The sequence below is a fragment of the Sturnus vulgaris genome, chromosome 13, assembly GCF_052056855.1.
Source record: "Sturnus vulgaris isolate bStuVul1 chromosome 13, bStuVul1.hap1, whole genome shotgun sequence".
NCBI lineage: Eukaryota > Metazoa > Chordata > Aves > Passeriformes > Sturnidae > Sturnus > Sturnus vulgaris.
Genome location: NC_142255.1, coordinates 15,294,362 through 15,315,264, shown reverse-complemented (window position 1 = coordinate 15,315,264; position 20,903 = coordinate 15,294,362). Strand labels below are relative to the sequence as shown.

At 40.6% G+C, this 20,903-nt stretch overlaps 1 protein-coding gene across 2 annotated transcripts in view; it reads right to left on the bottom strand.

Annotated features, from left to right (window-relative positions):
• MCTP2 (multiple C2 and transmembrane domain containing 2) overlaps positions 1-20,903 on the bottom strand; it is a 117,583-nt gene that overhangs the window by 79,552 nt on the left and 17,128 nt on the right. For both annotated transcript variants that reach the window (XM_014874605.2, XM_088172643.1), the window contains exons 4-9: positions 16,590-16,652; positions 15,340-15,448; positions 4,646-4,788; positions 3,765-3,841; positions 2,544-2,655; positions 531-566 (exon numbers count right to left, since the gene is read on the bottom strand). In XM_014874605.2, the coding sequence (XP_014730091.2) occupies positions 531-566; positions 2,544-2,655; positions 3,765-3,841; positions 4,646-4,788; positions 15,340-15,448; positions 16,590-16,652 (540 nt within the window). The remainder of the gene's footprint in view (positions 1-530; positions 567-2,543; positions 2,656-3,764; positions 3,842-4,645; positions 4,789-15,339; positions 15,449-16,589; positions 16,653-20,903) is intronic.

Sequence of the window (20,903 nt, the reverse complement as noted above, 5' to 3'; positions counted from 1 at the left end):
AGGTAATGAAAACTCCCTGCTCAGCCTCCATCCCAAGAACAAAAGGAATTTCAAAACCCACAGGGGTGACCAGAAGAAATACAGCCTCACAAAATTCCACCCATAGTGGGAGGCAGCCCCAAAGACAAGAGGGGGATGCAGGAGAGCCTCGTTCAGCTCCTGCGCCAGCCACCATCCAGGTGTTCTGAAACAACTCAAACCCTCCACAGCTCCTTTCTTTTTGGCTGAATTTAAACTTCTTTCCTTAGTACAGAAAGTTTTCCTCTCTTTCTACAGCTCTTTGTGAATGGGGTCTTACATTCACTTGCCACTAGACACTACCACGGCACCTACAATTAGAAAACAACAGCAATTTCCCACCACGATGAATAGAAAAGTCAAAACAGCAAAGGTTACCACAGCCATCACATTGTGACAGGTTGCCTCTACACTTCTGGGTTTTCCTTTGTTTAGCCTGTTTCAGAGGAGGGCACAGATTTTGGGAGGGGACCTTCATTTTCTTTAAGTGAAAAAAAAAAAAAAAGGATTACCTTGGATGAAGTTCGTTTCTTTCGACTTGACCATCTCTGTTCATGAGTCCCCATTATTGTACCAAAGAGAATCCAGGGAAAGGAAACAGGTAAGGAGGAAAATGGGGAAATTATTTTAGAAAAATAATTCAAACAGCAGCTTGTCAAATGAATTACAAAAGACTATTATAAAATAGGGGGCTAAATCTACAACTGCGTCTCCATCTACCTTCCCTGCCTCGTGGAACATAACTATCAACAAACTCAAAATACCTGCATTGCACCAAAAAAAAAAAAAAAAGAGGTAATAAAAAAAAAAAGTAATTGAGAATAAAAAGTGGAGGGACCCAGAGCCATTAGTAAGAAACATGGCTTATATTTTTGGTGCCATCTGGTTCTACAGTAAGCTAATTTAAAAAGGGGGGAAAAAAATCATCTTGCTGTTAAGTGCTAATGTGGACAGAGCTATTTCACTGTTCTGACTCCTTTGGAAATGGCTGAGCAATCTGCATTTGAAATATGAGGGCTTAAAACATTGTCTTTAAAAAAAATTACAGCGTGCACCAGCTCTTCTATCATCTGCACTCTGAATGTTAAATAAGCACCCAAGAGCACCAAAAGCTGCTATTTAAACCAATAAGCTTTGTTTCACTGGCTAGGTCCACTTTAGCCCAGGCCTTATTAAAAATCCTAGAGTTCCTGAGGCTCTTCTGACTAAACTAACTTTTTTGCTGAAGTAACTTTACATTTTTGCTTCAGCTCTTCCTGCAATTCAGTAACAATGCTGTCTTGTATAAGTTACAGAGGAGTTCACATTCCAAATAAAAACCATCTCATAGTACAGACATATAAATACACCATTATTTTAAATATTGTCATTAGGGTTTCAAATAATCACATAGTGAGGTAAAAATAAACTATCATTACCTTGTTATTAATTAAGATTTCACAATTCTCAAAAAGGCATCTATTTGAAAAATAAATATGAACAGCAGATATCCCACATTAGCTTCTTCTCATTTTTCTTTCCAACCCCTTGAAACATTTATGTTTCTATAAATAATCCCATTCAGGCTGGAATTCCACACCTATAATTCAATAATGTGCTGTAAACAGCAAGTTTCATACTCGACTCTGCAGAAAGCTTGTAGAAATATTTTCTGTTAATATGTATTACACATATTTAAAACTAGGTCTTGTTGTTAAGACAGTCCAGGTTAACTGCCTGATCTTGGGTATTCTCCACCCCTTGCGGGCCAGAAGCAGGATTACTTCATCAATATTTGTGTGCTGTACACTCTGTATAAAACACTAGGAGAAAACTTTAAAAATAGAAGCAAAAAAATCTATGTGCAGGTCCTGAAATTTAAAAAAAACTATCAGATTCAGTTATGGTGTTCCCAGTCTGCCTAGCTTGTCTGGACTTCTAACAATTAACTCAGTGAAGAAATTTTCAGTGGGAAGATCAGGGTTTTACAAGCAACCTCCTCCTCTCAACCTGGGGCTCCTCCACAGGACTGGGGCAGTTTAAGACTTAACATCCAAGATCAGTTTCTAGATCTCACATGGATAAGTTTTTTTCATTAAAATAATAATAAAAAAACCAAATAAACAAAACAAACAAACAAAAAAATATTCCAAACAAAAACAACAACAAAAAACCCCACAAAACAAAACAAAACAAAAAAAAAAAAAAAAAAAAAAAAAAAAAAAAAAAAAAAAAAAAAGGTATAATAGCTTTTTTTCAACCTGCCCATTGCAGTGCTGGACACAAGCCCAGAGCACAGAGAGCACTGCCACAGTGCACATCACAGTGACAAGAGAGAAACATCCAGCTACAAATGTCTACACAACTCTAACCCAGCTAAATACAAGGCTTTTTTTTTTTTAAAGTTATGCTCTATCTCGATTTCAATATTGAGTCTCAGAGGATGAAAATAAAGGTGGCATTTCCCAGTAAATCAGATTATGCCAGCTCTTCTTTTTTCCCCCCTACAAATTCCAGCTATAAATTTGATTTCCTAAGCCACTTACATTTCTCTTGAAGTCTCCTTGCTTGACTCCTAGACTCAAGTTTAATACAATCACTCCCATGTCATCTTCTAAACTGTTGGGATCTTCCAGTTTTAAAACCTGTTCAGTAGTTCTACAAGGCAACAAAGAAGAAAAAAAAAAAAAAAGTTGTGCATTTATTGACTCCAGTTAACTCGAGTTGATTATTAAAGGTCAGGCTGAGCTGTGCAAATTTCAGCTTCTTGTCTGAAATTCCCAATATTGAGTTTAAATGTTAAAATGGGAAACCTGGAGAGTTCTTTCTTGGTTCTGACAAAATACACCCCTCCTTTAATAATGCAGCACAATGTTCCTATAGCACTGCTCACTACTCATTACTCTCCATATTCAGGTACACACTGAATTAAGTTACTACTACCTCCACTACACAGAGAAAAGTGACAGGGAAACTCATCCAAGTGAATCTTCTAATATTAATGATTTGTATTTGACTCCAGAGATATTTATTCTGCCTGCTCTTAATCCCCCTCCGTGACTCTGTTCCTTTGCTGAAAAAAGGAATGCTGGTATTTACCTGGTGGCACTGTCTCATGGACAAATTAACATTTCTAGAAATCCAGATACAACAGCCACAGGAGCTACAACACCCCCCGCACAGGGAGAACTCATTTCCCCCTCAAAAAAGTCATCGCACAGCAAGGGAGTATAAAAGAAACAACTCAAACTTGAATTCCTGGCTTCCAGCTCCACACTGAGCCCAAGCAGCAGCAGCAGCAGACAAAAGGCACAGGGCTTGCCTCGGCACTAAATCAGGGCCAGATGCAGCTGCTGCAGCAGGGATGGATGCAGGGGGAGGCTGGAAAAGGGGCGCTGGCAGCAGCCGGGCTAAACGATCCTCAGCCCCAGAGAGAGGCACCCGTGGGGCTGAGGACAGGTCCCAAACCTTCTCCCACCTCCATAAATTGTCCTGGGGTGAGCTCTCCCTGAACAATGCTGCACACAGAAATTCTGAGTGCCAGAACTGGGCTCCGTCCAGGTTGGATTTGAATCGGGTGCACAACGCCGGATAAAAGCGTGTGCAGAAGATTTATATCAAGCGATTTCTCTTGAAATCCCCACTCTTCCATCAACAACAAGTTTTCATGAATAGAAAAATTCCAAGCCAGAAAAAAAGCATTTCACTACGTCTCTCTGTTTCTCAACTAAGATGCAATAATAACTTTTAATTAAATGAACTGTTACCTATTGAGCTCAAGTTCAGTGAGCGCTACAGATGCCGAACCCATGAAGTCTGAAGAGGTTAAATCACGATCGTACACCTGGTGGCAAAATAAGACAAATATTTCCAATTTTCACATCATAAGCCAGTTTTATCCCAGGCGATGAAAGAACAGATATTTTAAGCCCTTTCAGTTCAATTTTGTATTTGAAAGATCAAAGCTTCGATATAATTCAGGGATCACTTTCCATCTCCCCGCTTTAATTTGTATTTTTAGCTAAATATTTAACCAGCATTTTGAAAGTATCTTCTTAATATTATGTAAACAGAGACATGTGTGCTGCTATGGATTGTGCCTGCTCCTTTATACTCCACACGACAGCATAATGAAACGCTGCACAAAAATCAGGTACTTGTGCTTACAGATGTTTTAGCAATTAGTGCTCACAACTGGTAGCTTGTGGTTCTGGTAACTGTAACGTTACTCATAACCAGAAAAGGCTTTGCTACTTGTCACGGCTGCATCCCAGGTAATAATTCTGTGCAGCCCAGCCAAATTACACTCCTAAAACGTGCTTCTGAAACCGCCCTTGGTTTCCCTGAGTTTACACAAGCAGGAGGAGAAAGAGAGAGAGAGCAGAATTCAGCTTTCACGGCTTTAAACAGATCCAGTCAAGGAGTTTTATTTCAAACTTGGGTTTTTGCAGACGGAAAGCAAAACATGCAAGTAAAATCTGGGAAAGACATATGTGCATTTTAATTTGAAATTGCTGAAGCTCTTAAACTCGATTGTGTTTTATGCCGTGCTGCTACAGCGAATAAAAATCAATATGTTTCTCAAGTTGAAAATAATTGCTTAAAAAAATATTGGCCAGACTTTCAAAAATCTGAGACCAAAACTTACCTTGATCCAGAGTTTTTGATCGAGGGTCTGTATGGGCAGCACAACAGTTTCATCCCAAACTGGGTTGAGGTTCTTGTATACTACCTTACTTTTGTACAGGGTTTTGCCATTCAGTTTAAACTTCACATACGGGTCACTTGTACCTGTGATAATTAATTAAAAAATAGATTAGCATGCCCGTATGCAACTCCACAACCTTAAATTATATTTTCATAAAATAATTAAAAACAGTTGATGGTAATTACCTATTTTACAGATACATGCATATAGTTAATTACCTATATAAAAATTGCTCATTCATACAGGAAATCTACAGAGAAAACCAGAAAGTTGTCTGAAAGCAGACACCAAAAAAAATCTTCATTGTTTGCTTGATCTCTGTTGTTTTATTCTTAAAGAACATTAATTGTTGTTTGACAACTCTGTTAAAATTTTAATTTGGTAAAAGAGCAAACAGAAGCAGCATTGAAGCACTATTTACAGGCCAACTAATGGCACAGTGGAAGAGAGAAAATGTGATGCTGAGACTAGGAATATATTCAAAGGACCCAAACTCCAAAGCATCGTAACTGGGATAGGAGCTCCAAGGAAACCAGTAACAATAGCTAAAATACCCGTCAGGATTTCATCACTGGTGTCACTTTGCCAATTTACTTAAAACCTAATTTGAGGTTTCAGTGAAAAAACAGCGACGTTATTCATCAGCTCAGGATAAAAACCACACAGAGAACAGACTCTGTGAAAACAAGCACTGTCCAGGTAACACGCTTTTTAATCCAAGTGGCACAATTTGCCAGGGCAATAATGTCCCCTGTTTTTATGGAGCAGATGTCCATGGACAGAGCGTGAGGCTTGTGCCACTCGGCAGCAATAGAAAGACTTGCATCTGTCAAAGGAAAACAGAAGAGGGAATCAACTTTTTTATTATTGTTATTAAACTGGTGGCACCTGCCCTAACACCAACCACCACGCAGGACACCAGGTAAGAGGGAGAACAAGGCACGGGGAGGATTTAACTAGATGATGGTTCATTTAGTTATTCCTACAGACTTTGCAAAAAAATCTTCACAAGCTGCAAATGAATGGGAAAAATCAAACGGAGATGTAGCAGCATCTACAATTAACTGAGCCTAGGTGCCATTCACTTGTCATATCCAGTATTTTCTGTAGTGTATGTGATAGTTGGAATTAAACTTCCCTCCTAACAGTTCAATTTCATTAGAAAGGTAACAGCTAAAGGGATGGTCCTGGCTGCCCCCCAGCCTGCAGCGAGGGCTGCTGGAAGAAAAGACCGATTTCTACAGCAGACTTCAGAGTGAGAAATAATCTGAACCTGTCCTCCCTGGTTCCCACTGGCCCGACAAACACATGGCAGTCCAGGATAACCCAGCCTAAGAGCAATACTCAGTCTTGCAAATGATTTTGTGCACCTGTGAGCATGTGAAAAATACATATTTAAACATCCAAAGCTCTCATCAGTGTTATGTGAACTTAACAAAAAACAATTATGTGCATCTATTTGGAATTATGCAGCACGGTAAAGAACTGTGCCCCTGGGAAATGGACCTATTTCTAGGAATTATAGAAAGTTTTTATTCTGTTTTAATTTCAAAAAGGAAGAGCTGTAGAACCTGGTCCATTCTGCACATAAAGTGTGTTTCATTCACAGAAGGAAAATATAAGTTGGTTTTCAAATACTGTCTGCAGCTGATCCTTTTCCTAAATAATAATTATTGAAAAAAAACACCTTTTTTGGTAAAAAAAAAAAAAAAAAAAAAAAAAAAAAAAAGCTGCAGACTTCTTAAATAGAATTTTCTTTTTCTTCTCCTCTAAGAGAGAATAATAATAAGGGCCTGATCCAAAGCCAGGAAAGTCAGAGGGCAGCTTCTCATTGTTCCCAGTGGGTTAGGACTAAACCTTTCCTTAAAAATTTCTCAGAACTATGATTATACAAAGCATCCAGTTTAAAAACCAGCACAATTTCCAGGAGTGGGAACACACAGACAGATCATAGCCCCACAGTGTGGGGGGCAGCAGTCCTCAGAAAAAGCAGAATTAAGAAATAACAGCGCTGAGCTCTTTGTTGTCAATTCAAAAAGATTTTAAAAGACCAAAAAAAGAAAAGGCAAAAAAACGCCCTGACTTTTATTTACAGGGTAAGCTGGACAAAGCTGCATAATTAAAAGTAAGAATAATAATAATAATGTCCACAACCTATTCTGTGCATGAAATAGCAACTGGCCAAGACAAGGAAAGCAAGTGATGAAATGAAAGCACAAAGCGACGATGGAGGCAGGTGGTTTATGGCCATAACTCATCTGCTTTTGGCACAGAAAAACCATGAAAAAGGGCAAAACCTGAAAAGAGAGAGAAAAATAGGAGACACAGAATAAAAGCAAACCGCCAGCAAGTTCAATACCAACAAGCAGAAAACTCCAAGCCCTTTCACTGAGGATGGGAAGCAGGAAGACTATAGCTAAGTAAGCCTCCCAACTGCATTATTGCTCTGAAAAGCTTTCCAGGTTGTTATACAGTAAAGGAAAATAAGAGGTGGGGGGGAGAGAAGGGCTGCCCAGCACTGCTCATGCGAGCCAGGCTTTAACGACCATCCTCACATATATATTTTTAATAAACTCTTCCTTTATAATTGCATGTATCAATATATAGAAACATACACATGTACATAAAAGGAATATATATAAAAGGAATATATATAAAAGGAAAATATATATTTTGTTTATGTAAAAATATATATTGTAAAAAAATAAAAGGTGGGGTGGGGGGAAGCTATAATAAAAAGAGGCCCTTAATTAAATAAGATTGCCACTCTGGGATCAGGCCTTCATGCTTGTCAGCTTACTCTCAAAATAAACATCTCAAAGCGGGGCCTCAGTGGTGTCACTTACTCCAGCAAGGCAGCCTGGGTAATCCCTTGCTATCTTGACAGCTCCATAATGTTCCAGCAGCTTCACGGGTGAGCGGCGGCACCCGCGCCGCCGAAAATATTAATGCGCGAATTACCGGCCAGAGGGGCACGGCGGCTTACCAAAGCCAGACAAGGGAAAGGTGTCAAGTTAGCACCGGTGTTAATTGGGAGGGAAAATAATTGTGGTGGGGTGGGGGGGGGTCCTGCGGCGCTCGCCCGTCGGGCTGTCACGGGGGTGACATCTCAACTAGGCGGGTGGGGGGACAGGGAGCGCGTCCTACAAACGAGGGATGGCACCTCTGTGCCACCCAGCAGCTGGACTGTCACCTGGGCAGTGGGACACAGAGCACCTGGGGGTTGGTGCTGGTCACTGGGGTGAAGCTGGGGTGGATGGGCAGGGGTGGAGAAATGTCGGGGATGGAGGAATGTCGGGGATGGAGGCAGCACCACAGCCCCCAGGGCCTGCCCCAAGATGCTGACAAAGCTCCCTGCGTCTGGTTCTGGTTTCCTTTAAGACACCCCAGATTGCATCCAGGTGACCAAAATACTTGACAAGGAATGAGAAATAAGCCAGGTGGGCAAGCCTCTCCTGATGGGATGAACAGCGCAGACTGCAAATTACCGACTGCATTTGAATTCAGGGCTTGAAGCCTTCTGGATTCAAGCTTAGAAAGACGTCTGGGTCTATTAAAAGCTATTTATAAGAGACAATCTACAATCTAGGCAGAAAAACATAACTTTTTTTTAAAAGAGCCTGGTGATGTTAGAGATGAACCAGTCTAAAAAAAGGATTTTTTGTTTATAATCTTCTTTTAACTGTGACAGAAATGGATAATTTTCTGAAGAAGCCAGACCAATTAAAAAAAAAAAGAAAAAAGCTTTTTAGCATCTACTTCCTAGTGAAGGCAACTGAATCAACAACTTTTAATCACGTGCATGCAGGCTCTTCTGAAAGCAAGGTCTCACATCAGCTGTAGCAGTATCAACAGGGGAATGGATTATTCTTAAAGCCAGTTGAGAATTTGGCCCCCCAAAAATATCTCTCTGATGGGACAAGCAAGGTGCTTTGAGGCTAATTTATATATTGTGCAGTGAAACAAGTAGGTTCTCACACAGTAAAATATATGGAAAAAATATATATTAATACCCAAGATAATCTACTTCTTAGCCTAAAGCAAACCAAATCAGAGTAAAAAGGAAGGCTGACCTCATAAAAAAAAAAAAAAATCATTCCATCAGCTAGGCCTCTTCCCCATGAGAGAAAGAACATTCATCTCAACAGTGATGCTCCCTGGAATTCCTTTGCATAATACCAATTTCACTTCTATTTTCTTCCACTAACGCTAAAAAGCAATGAGTGCAGGCAGACCAGACATCACTTAAAACCCGAGAAAACTTCAGTGAGCAAAAAGTTGCTGGGACAGAGCAGCAGGAGAGGGTTGAGTAGCCCAAGAAACTAAACTGTTGAAGGTGCTTTTAAATGGATACTGCTGCCCTCTAGCAGCTACCGAGCGATGGATCACATCCACTGCTTCAGAACGAGGGAAAAAATAACCCAGCAAACCCAGAAGACCCAATATAATTTCAAGCCACACACTGTTTTATGGAAGCAAACTTACTGGAAATGTAGCATATGAAACAAGTCTCGTTCCATAAATAAATAAATAAAAAACGACCACCAAATTGCCTTAAAGTCTTGAAAAAATCAAAGAGCAGTGTGAAATATAACCTAGACCATCTTAAGTTTGGTTAAAAAACTAAATTTTAATCTGAAGAAGGAAATTAAGGATTTATTTTATATGCATGTAAAGAATAAATATCTGAAAATCTTCCTAGAAATAGAATTACTGGAGTTATTTACGACAAGGAGTAAAAGGCATTCTAAAATAGAACACACATTTTTCTTTTTAAGTGGAAAACCACTACATCCTTGTAGCGAAACAGCCAAGATCAAGGCTTAAAGGGGAAATCAGAAAAAAAAAAAAAAAAAAAAGTCTTGTGCTGGCAGGAAATTCAGGTGATTTTGGAAAGTTTTCTGCCCAGCTAGTTTTACATGGCCAGATGGAAATGAAACATTGCCTGGAAACAAGGAGTCCCAATAGGTTCCAGGGGAAAATAAAACCAACCAGAAAAAAAAAAATACACACAGACCTGAAGAAAAGAAAAACCACCACAAAAAAACCTAATAAACTGAAAAGACCAGAGAAGTGTGAAGAAAGTGTGCAAATCCACAGTTTAAGGGATGCTGAAGGAGAGGAAAAAAATGCCTGAACTTAATATTAATAGAATGAAAGATGCAGATATAGCACTTTCTATTCAAGACAATTCAGAAACACCAGAAAAAAAAAAATGAAAGGAACTGAGAAAAACTTACCAAAATGCCATGTGACACATTAGGGACATGTGACTAAAAGCACAGAATTGTCTTTGGTAAGAATTAGTCCAACTAATTGGCACTGGCAGAGGCTCCAAGATCTCCCTGGAGCTTTCTCTTCTGCATGCTAAACAACCCCAACTCAGCATTGTTTCTTGTAATCTAAGTCTTCATCCTAATAAAATCCTCTTACAAGGTCCCAGAAAGATGCAGTGTGAGCTGTTAATGCAGGCAGGTGCCTCCCAAGACTCAGCTCTGACAACTGATGGAGCTAGAACAGTTTAAGGAATCTGTTTTCTAAACTACAATTCTGACACAAGAAGAGTGACAGGGCCCATGTAGTCTCTCCTTATGCTATCATCCCTACATTTCCTAATTTAACATTACAAGGATGGGAAGAGAGAGAGAAACTGCTTTTGTTTGAAGTCCTCCAGACACATAAACTGCTTTTGTTTGAACTCCTCCTGTGTTTCTAAGGTTCCCATCTCAGTGCATTCCTTTCCCACACCAGGGCAGGCAGGATGCTCACAGGGATCACTGTGCCCAAGGGCAAAGTTTCAGGCACACACTTTGCAGAAACCGGGCTTGGCACAGACAGACACTCTCAGCACAAGCCAATGTTCACAGAGCCACATCTCAACGAGTGCTCAGCACCACTCAAACTCTCAGCAGTTGTAAATTAGCCATGATTACCCCTTTCAAAAAGGAGTGTGAAAAGTTGCCTAATACATCGCAATAATTAATAAATCTGAAGGCCTAATGATCTAATTGCAGATACCCTGAAAACAGACAAAGTCTAAATTAATCAGTGTGTTTGCAGAGAGCGATTCAGCCTAATTGCTCTGAGCATTTGCTTTCCAAACAATTACTTGCTCGAAGCCGACAAATACCCAGCACAGCACACACACATCCCTTCCTCTGGCACTCTGGTATCAGCACGGACCCAGGCAGTGAATCACAGAATGATAAAATACCCTGAGTTGCCAAAACCCACTGGGATCACCAAGGTCTGACTTCTGGATAGCCCAGAGCTACGAGTGGTGGGTTCCTGCAGACTCACTACTGCTGAAAGTTAAAGTGCATGTTATCCTACAACTTTTATTTCTTTTTATTTTGTCCTTGGGAGGCTGATCTCTGGCACAGCTCACAGGGAGCCCCCCAGGATCCCCAGGCAGTGAGATGTGAGAGCAGAGGATGATGTGCTGAGGACAAGAAAAGCAGGATGCATCCATTAAGGCACTGCATCTTCTGTACTGCTGCACCTCCCCTTGCTCCCTTGGCACGTTCAGCTGCCTCTGTCATGAGAGGAAAGAAAGGAGAGGAAAACCAAAGTGCAGCAACAGGAAACAAATAAAACCTGAAAGGAAGAAACAGAGACGAGGCAGAAAAAAAAAAATATCTACAAAGCATGAAACCAGGTAGAAAAGAGACACACAAAGTTCAGGCTGGAACAATGTGGTTAAAGGGGAAGAAAAAGAAAAAAGACACCAACCACAGCCACTCACCAGCTGACATCACATCTGAGAAATGTGTTTCTTGTAACCACACTCTTTAACAGATGAAAAATGAACTTCTAAAGCACAGGATTTGGAAATGGGAGGGGTTTCTTACCCTCACAGGCACTCAAAACCTAGTTTCTATTTATTCTTACAGCAGCAGAGCTGGGTTTGCCCCCTGAAGGAAGGCAGCCCTTCCTCACAGCTGTGGCATCACTTTGTTCACTGCTCTCTAAGGGTGACTCGACCAGGGCCAATGTGCACAGTCAGAGCATCCCAGTGCCAAAAGGGAGCAGGACCTTTGGGATTTCTTTAGGTTGACTCAAACAACCACGAGGCATCACTCTGCCCACGGAAGGTGAACCAGCAGGTGGAAATGGGCTCCAGCCTCTCCCAGCTCAAAGGATGAAGTTGATCTTCACAAAACAAGTGTCAACAAGGCCATTAAACCACTAAGGGTGCAAAAAGATGCCAACACTTAGACCACCAGTGAATTTTTTTAAATGAGATACAGAATAATCACCTCTCTGTTCTGCCAAGCTTCTGCAGTGCTTCATAGATTTAAAAAAAAAAAAAAAATCCTGCTTTCTTATTATCTGCAGTATTAAAACCACACAGATGCAAATTCCTTCCCATCACTGAAACACATCTAGTAACAGTAATACCATAAAAAAACATAAAAATCAAACTTCTGGTGCTGTGTATATACACACAGAGACCCATAACCTTCGGTGTTTGGCTCATCCCCAACAAGAACTATAAATGTAGGACCTGTGCAGTGCCTAACATTGTCCCCAAAGGTGCACACAGGTAACATGCCAAATTTACCATCTGCTTAGGCAGGTTCTATTGTATGGTGAGACTGTAAGAAAGTAAATCAGACTCCAAGCAAGGTGATGACCAACAGGTAACACCTCTCTCATCCTGCATCCCTCGACAGGAAACTGATTTTGACCCAAAAAAGGGGGTTTTTGGAGCTTCTCTACTTTCCACCAGAATCAAGATCCTGCTCTAGCAGCACTTGGATTCCTTGGCTGGGGCACATATATTGGGTGTTGCTGTACAGAGGCTTTTTCTTTCACTTACCCTTCAAAAATAGATAAAAGAGGATAAAGAAACACTGAAACTCTGATTTATTTTTCTTTTCTGCATTGCTGTGCAATTTAGAGGAAGCACATGCATCTGAACCAGTCTCCTGGGCTGATGCACCCTCTCTAAAGAGAGCAGTAAGGAGAGGAGCTGCAGAAAGTCAGGGACTGGAGAGACACAAGAGACAGATAAAAAGCAATGCAAGAAGTAAAAAGTGAAGGAAAAATAGGAAAGAGCAGATGTTAACAGGATTAATACTATGAAAAGGAAAAAAATGTAATAAAAATCTGGCAAAGTGAAGGAGGAATTTATATCACACCAAAGGGAACATATCCTGGAAAGAGCAGTACATACTGAGGCAGAGAGTAAAAAAAAAAAAATTCTGGGAAAGCTGGAAAAAAGTGAAGTCGTGGTGGTCATACAGCCCACAGTTCTAAGTAGAACTCCTGTTCACCTTTACTCAGCCAAGCATAATTATTTCCTAATTAATAACTGTTCAGCATATAATGAGTAAATTCAGGGAGAAACCTGTGAATTTGATGAGTACTGCCAGGATTTTTTTTTCGCAACAGCTGCTTCCAATGTCAGAAATATTTCTCCTTGGTCACACACCTTAGATTTGTTTTTACATGTACACACAGATAAATACTTCTTGCATTGGGACAAAACAGAGGCAGAAACAGACTGAACATGAGCACGAGAGACTTTACTCAGCTGCCAGGAGAGGGCATCACCCACCCACACTGCAGCCCCTAAGCCTGAGCTGCTTAAACTGTTGTAAAATAAAATTAAGGGGAAAAGTGAAAATATGAGAAGAAGACAGGACACCACACTTAAATAACATTTTATTTATCTTTAAGTAGGTAAAGAAAGTCCCTCAAAAAATGTAAACTGATGGGTTTGATGACTGCTTTGAGATTTTTTCCCACACAAATCGCCAATTGCATAATAAATTAAAATTTAGGAAAATTACAAGACTTACATTAATCCTTATTTAGGATAAATATGCTGGGGTATAAACTCTCCACTCAGACTGTGATGGGTAAATTGTAAATTCAAATTACTCAGAGCACACTGATACACCCCAGCCCAGCAGCTCTAAGCAGCACCAGGGTGTGGGGAGAGCAGGGATGCCACACACTCCCAGCCCACAGGTTATCTCTGAGGCTTTCTCACACTGAAGAGATGAGCAGAGCTGACAACCCCTGGCTTTCAAAGGCACGCTGAGAAAGCCCAGTGGGTGCAGGCCAAGCCCCAGCATCACACAAAGATGTCACATAAAGCAGAGTGACAGCACAGGCCTGTAACGATGGGCATCCACAGTGTGCTTTTTATTTTTTGAAGGAGCCACCACTGCAGAATGGTGGTGACTGATGAATAATCATTAAGTCACTGTTTTCTCCCTTCCTGCTGCCTGTGCAATAAAAAGCAGCAGTTTTACTGAAGGAAGCATCACCTCACATGCTCAGTTTACTAAATGAGAGGTCATTTGCCACAGAGCAACAGAGACTTATCAAAAGGAATTTTTTTCCCCCCTTATGTTGTTTCACTATGCTGTCCAATGCTTCACTAAGACAAGCGTTTGCTTTCTTACACAACAAAACACAGCCTAGAGCAAAGTATGCTCTGTCTTCTCTAGAAATATTACTCTGCTGGAATTGCTCATTTCCAGCATCTTTTTCATAGGAGCAGTTGGATGTGTCCTGGCTTGTGCAGCCTGCTAGTAAAATCAGATGAACTGCTATACTGTTAGGAAATACAGGCTTCTGTAGAACCAGTAAAGATCTTAATCTAAGTACTGGTTCATTCCTTCCAAAAACTGCCAGGAAAAACAAGCATACACTCAACCAAAAGTTACTGTTTGTGAAGCCATGAAAAAACAGCATGGAAAAAGTTAACCGAGATACCAGATAACAGAAATCCCAAGGAGCACCTCGTGTGAGAACCTAAATCAGACAGGTCCCTCCAGGTGCAAACCTTCACAGGCATTTGGGCTGTGCAAGCTTATTTTGCTTAAAACCAAATGAATAAACCCTATGGCTTCACCTCAAAAGAAGCTGCTCAGACATTTTGCAAGACAAAACTACCAGAAATGTTCCCACATGCAGGGAAAAAATATGAAATCAAGACTGGACATATGGAAGAGCTCTCTGGCAGGTTCAGATAGAAGGTCCTGACACAGCTGCTGCCTCAGAGTCCTCTCTGCACAGAGAGGACAGCTCTTCCCTCCACAGCAAGGGACTGCCTGCTTATGAGCATTTTTACTCCCTGTTTCAGCAGCCTGAAGACAAGCCAGGTTAAGGGCAGGCATTTTCACACGTTTTTTCCAGGAATTCCCCAAATGTTTTGCAATTTATTTGATACGTCATCTGGGGGTGGGTTTTGGGCTTTTAGCATGCTGTTCATTGTTCAGTCACATCCCAGGTTAGAGAGGATTGTTGGCTTACAGCCCTGCTCCTGTGGTTTCATTAACATCCTTGCAGATAACCCAAAAGCACTCCTAAGAGCAGCTCCATCATTGAATAAACCTCCAATTATTCTTCTTTTTGTTTTTTTTAAAGCTCAGATAGAACTTCTTGCAGTTCCTGAATGGGTACAGGTGCTAAGGGCAGCCAAGAAGGAGCAGCAAGCAGAGGGCAGCTCCCTTCCCTGTGCATCCAGGGGGGATAAACCCAACCCCGAGTGCTCTGACCTGCAGGAGAGACACAACTCCATGGCTCTGCACTGCAGATAGGCTGCCAGACTGAGATCAGTGATAAAGGAGAGCTGTGTGAATTCTAGAGCAAGCCAGAGGAAAGGTGGGGCTCACCACAGCGATCCCTGATAACCAGGTTCCTGCCTTCCCTCAGGTGGATGGTCAGCAGGTAGGCAAAGGGGCTGGGCAGGTCACTCAGGCAGTCGTTTGCTTCCTCCAGAGCCTAAGGAGAACAAAGGAATCAGTCACACACCTCCCGAAGCAGATCATAAATGAGGCAGGTGTGCTCCCAGCGCTGCAGACACAAAGTTCTGCTCTTTCCTTAGGGCAATCTTTTACAGAAAGCAAAAAAAAAAGAAAAAAAGGAGGGAAAAGAAAAAAATATTTCTTTCCCAGGCTTTACTTCACTATGCAAGTAGCTAAATGTCAGCACCAAGTATGTTTAAAAAAGCAAGGTTTTACCTGGAAATGAGTGGTGATGGAACAACCACAAATGCATACACAGGTTTTCCAAATCCTATCAGCTTATCAGCACTTTTTTTTCGAGCTGTTTCTTGTGCATTCATAGCATCTCTCAAGTTGGAAGAGACCCCTAAAGATCATCTCGTCCTTTGCATCCATCTGACAACCTCAGAGGAAGCAGAACACATTTCACACAGCTCCTGAGAGGACAGGACAGCATTTCTTTATGCAGCCCCAAAAGAGAGAAGGCCAGTGGCAGGCAGTGCTGGTTGTGAGGTTTAGCAGAAGCAAACTCGAGAGGATTTTTGCTCATCAGAGGTGCTGCCAGGGTTACACACCTCAGCATCATCCTCCAGCTGGAACACTCGGTGAAAACAGCTCTGGACAGCACTTGAGAGGTTATCAGAGGGCAAAGGTAGAGAAGTTCATCCAAAAGGCAAACATGTTTTACATGAGAATAACGTGTCAGAGCTGCCAGTGCCTTTTCACACTGCCCTAAAACTGATTTTGCTGTCTGTCAAAGCCTACAGCTGTGTTATTTGCAGTATTTATTTTAATCCGGTTTGTTCCTACACTGTTATTTGAGTATTTATACTGATACTTTCATCATTTACCAGTACAATATGGATTTTATAGACAACTTTAAAAAAATCCAGAACGTTTGGGTCTATTCTAAACATTAACAACCACTTTGAACTACTAAAAAGCCAAACAAATGAAAAAAACACAAAACCACCCATAAACACAAAATCCCCACAAATAAAAAAAAAGCAAAACCCACACTGAGCAAATCTCTAGATGACTTCTTCATCTGATAAGAGTTTTTAAATTGATAAGAAGCAAAGAACACGAAGCTAAAATAAATTGTGTTGCTGATCAAGCTTCAAAATGACAGGACTTACCATTTGGTCATCAAAATTTTGAGATGATAGGGAGGAGTCAAAATCCATTTCTCCACACGAGTACTAGACAACAAAAGATAGAATGAATTAGACAACAACAGGAAAGAAAATGCTCCTAGCATCAGTCAAGAAATTACTCATACATATGTGTAATGAGAGAAATGCTCTTACTTATGCATTAGATAATTTAAATATATATTTCTTTTTCCTGTTTTACAGCAACTGCTCTTAGTCTCTTGAGTTTAATCCAGGAAAAACAAGTGCCTGCTTCCAGCCAGGAATAAATTTCTTCTTCTTCTGCCCAGCACTGGGTGCTGAAGGTCCTTATCACAAACTCTCCAGATATCTGAAGGTTGTTGTGTCTGGTGGCCGGCTGCTCTCACTTGACCACAACTTCTCCTTCACCATCCAAAAAGCAAGTTCCACTTACAGGTTTTTTTAAATAGTTTTTTACTCGGTTTGGTGTTTGGATTTTTGGGGTTTTTTTTTGGTTTTTTTGTTTTTTTTTTTGTTTGGTTGGGTTTTTTTGGGTTTTTTTGTTTGTTTGTGGGGTTTTTTTTTGTTTGGTCTGGGTTTTAAAAGAAATGCTCAGGGGAAAAGTTACAAAGAAATTGTCAAAAGGAAAGGTGTCCTTGTTTTGGATGAGTTAATTTTCCTTCTAGTAGTTGGTACAGTTGTTCTGTTTTGGATTTAGGGTGAGAACAATGTTGATAACACACTGATGTTTTTAGTAGTTGCTGGACAAGTACTGTCCCTCTGCTGAGTAACTGGCTGGGCATCAGCCAGCAGGTGATGAACAACTGCACTGTACCTCATTTGTTTTGAATATTTTAACTGTTGTATCACTTTTATAAAAATATTAATTATTTTTAAATATTATATAAATATATAATTATTATAATTGATCTTTAGACTTTTAGTTTATAATATATTTATAGTATAATACATAAAATATTATTAAAATAATTACCTCTTCCTTTTCTGTCCTTTCCTGTCTTTATCTCAACCCACATATTTTACCCTTTATCCCCAATTTTCTGTTGCATGTGATGACTCCCACCCAGCAAGGAGTAAGAGAGAAGCTGTGTCATATTTAGCTGCCTGGTGGGTTAAACCATGACAAAAGAGAGAAAAAAAAAATACAAAGAACATCTACTTCCCCCATGTTGCTGCACTAACTGGATGATCCAAAGCAATTTTTATCTACAGGAGAAGAAGTAAAATATTTCTTCCTAAATAGTGACTCATCCAAAAACTTGAGGCTACTGGCCCAGGAGTCTGTTTGAAGTGATTCATCAGCCAGGACATCTCTGATGCTCCTCTGGCTGCTCCAGTGCCCGTGACCATCATTTAGGCTGAAGAGCACCCACGTGCCTGGGAAACTCTTCAGCTCTGATGCAGGGCAATTGCAGCCCATTCAAACACAAAGATTTATGCTGAGGATAATCTCGGTCTGCAGGAATGCACACAAGGTGGAATTCGATCCTCATGTGAAAGTGTGTTCATGTGCTAACATCCAAACCTCTCAGATGAGAGCAGCATTGTGTGCAGAAACATTTAAAAGTCAACCGGCTCCTGCACCAAAGTACATAAATCTCAACTGTATTGACATGCTGAAATAAACATAAACACCCTTTGTGCAATTCTTTTCCTCCTCCTCCTGCAAGTACATATATTACATATCAGGAAGTACAGTAATCCAGCACTGCAAGTAAGATTTCCCTTGCATGACAGACAAAATCTAACTTTATGGTTCCCACAGTAATCATAACTTGGCCACCTTGCAAAAGCACATTAAAAGTGGAAAAATTATCATCATAAAGAGCAGCAGAAGAATTTTCTCACACAACAGAGCTGGGTTACAGCTGCTAGGGGAACCCTAACTTTGAATTTTCTGACTAGTATGCATAAAATCTCACTCGTGCATTAAACTTAGTGTTTCTTGGAGTCTCTGGCTTCACAGGAATCTCCTTCAGGCACCATCGTTGGCACTGGTAATGGTTTCTCCTTGCAGCTTGTTTTACATGACAAACACAGGATCAAAGAACTGCATTGAAATTATAATAATTTTAAGGTACTGTCTTGGCTAGCTTGATATCATTTATTTTAAAAATTACCCTCAAAATTATGATTTTGTCTATTCTGTTTTTTGTTTACTTGCATTACATCCGCAGATACTGAACAATTATAATTGTAACTAGAAAAACTTGTGTTTTTTAATTTTAGCACCACATAATATAAATTACTGTTATTCTAGGTAGCTAACTGCAATGAGATCACTGAATATAGATAAAAGTCTTGGTGAAAATATGGTCGTGAAACCTTGATTTTATCGAACTACAGTGACACTTCTCAACTTTAAACAAAAGTGGGCACACCCGGGGGGGTCACATTCCCAAATGTATCTGCATGAAAACAAATTAAGAGTAGATGTATGAATATACATAAATATTATTGACAAGTGTTCCCACCTCTGCCTCCCCTCGTTTTCTGCAGAAGAATTATTCAAAATACAAGATCACTGAGAGCATCAGCAACAGGACAAGGCTTTGGGTTGCCAGTGACTCACTGCAAAGTGTTGGCAAGGAGATAAAGAGATACCAGAGCACTTCAGCAATGACAAGTGGCCACGGAAAAAAAAAACAAAAAAATGGCATTACAGGAACCCTTTACAACCTTTACACGCAGGGATTCAACGTAACTTCACTTGCTTCTTCAGGCTGGGTGCAATGAGGAACAGAGAGCAAATCTCTGACAAATGGAAAAACGATACCTGTGGGCAGAGCCTTGGTGAAGATGGGCTGTGATGGGTGAGCACCCACAGCTCTGCACGTAGAGTTCACACAAATGTGAAAACCACAAGCACTCGCTGATCTCCCCCACCAGGCTCAGGGAGGATCTCACGATATAAGGTGGCCAAAGAGAACCAGGAAATGAGTAGGTGGCATGTAACAAGCAATTCAGTGGGAAAAGAAGCTCAACCTACATTTCTCCTTTTTTTAGTTTGTTTTGTTCCAGGGTCCTGCCTTCCTTCTGATTTACCGCCCTGGGCAAGGAGTGATGCCCACACAGGAACAGTGTGAGCTCTTGTGCTCTTCAGAAAAAACCCACCCAGCATTCAGAGACCAAAAACCTCTGTAACATCCCATCCAAGGCACACACAGCACAAATCCAGTCGCTGTTCAATTAAGTACAAGTGAAGCTGAATATTGAAGTTGTCATAGAATACTGGGGTTTGGGTTGGAAGGGACCTTACAGATCATTTAGTTCCACCCTCCCTGCGTGGACACCTTCCAATATTGAATTTGTTTTTCACCAGATTCGATATAATTAAATCTGCTCCTTATTAATTTTTACTTTCCTTTGCTGCACTCTCTCCTTTTTATTTTCGAGGAAAAAGATCTTTATAAATTGCACTGGAGGTAGATTACACTAAGGAAGCATATTCATACAGAGAGATGATTTGCCATACAAGTAAATAGCAAATTATTTACACACACTAGTAAATACAGAAATACACATTTAGGGAAAGATGTAAGTGCTGCAGAAAATAAGCCAGACTCAGATTGTGCATCTGGATGACAACTGACTTGAGGTTAAGCTACTGCATCACTACACAGGTACTTCATTCTCCTAGAACACTCAGTTTGCCCAAAATCAGAGCAGGACTCAGTATTAACTTCGTTGTGCTGAGGCAGATTTTAGATTAGGGTTTCTGGCGTACAACAGCAGGAAAAAAAAACGCTGCTATAGTTAAAACAATCTGGAAAAACTTCCAGAATTATGAGAGTCCATATATTCACCATATACCGAGCGAGGTGAAACGTTTGAGCAGAGAAACAAAGCACTATACTATTTCAGTCCCTTTCCTCAACTACCCCTCAGAATAATGAACACTCCAGCAAGATGAAACTAGTTTAGCAACACTAAACCGCAAGCGATGGTCAGTAACTACCAGTCTGACACTTTGCATCACAACAGGCTGGGAGCCAACACCCATTTGGTAGGAATACACAAGCCTTTGAGATGCAAAACAAGCAGTTCATATCAGAAAGGAGCATTTTCCCCACACCAGCGCTAATCATCCCTTTGAACGTGCAGTTAAAAACCAATTAACCTGTGAAATCCCCATTCCCAAGGGATGACTCGAAACAAAAGCGCCCGGTTCCCATTTTTGCACCTTGGGTGACTACAGCGGCAGCTCCCACCACTGCAACAAGCAGGTAATGAGAAAAAGGCATCGAGAAGTTCAAAATGCAACCTTCCCAGAGAGAACTCAACAGGAGCAGACATACTTCCACAAAATATAAACAA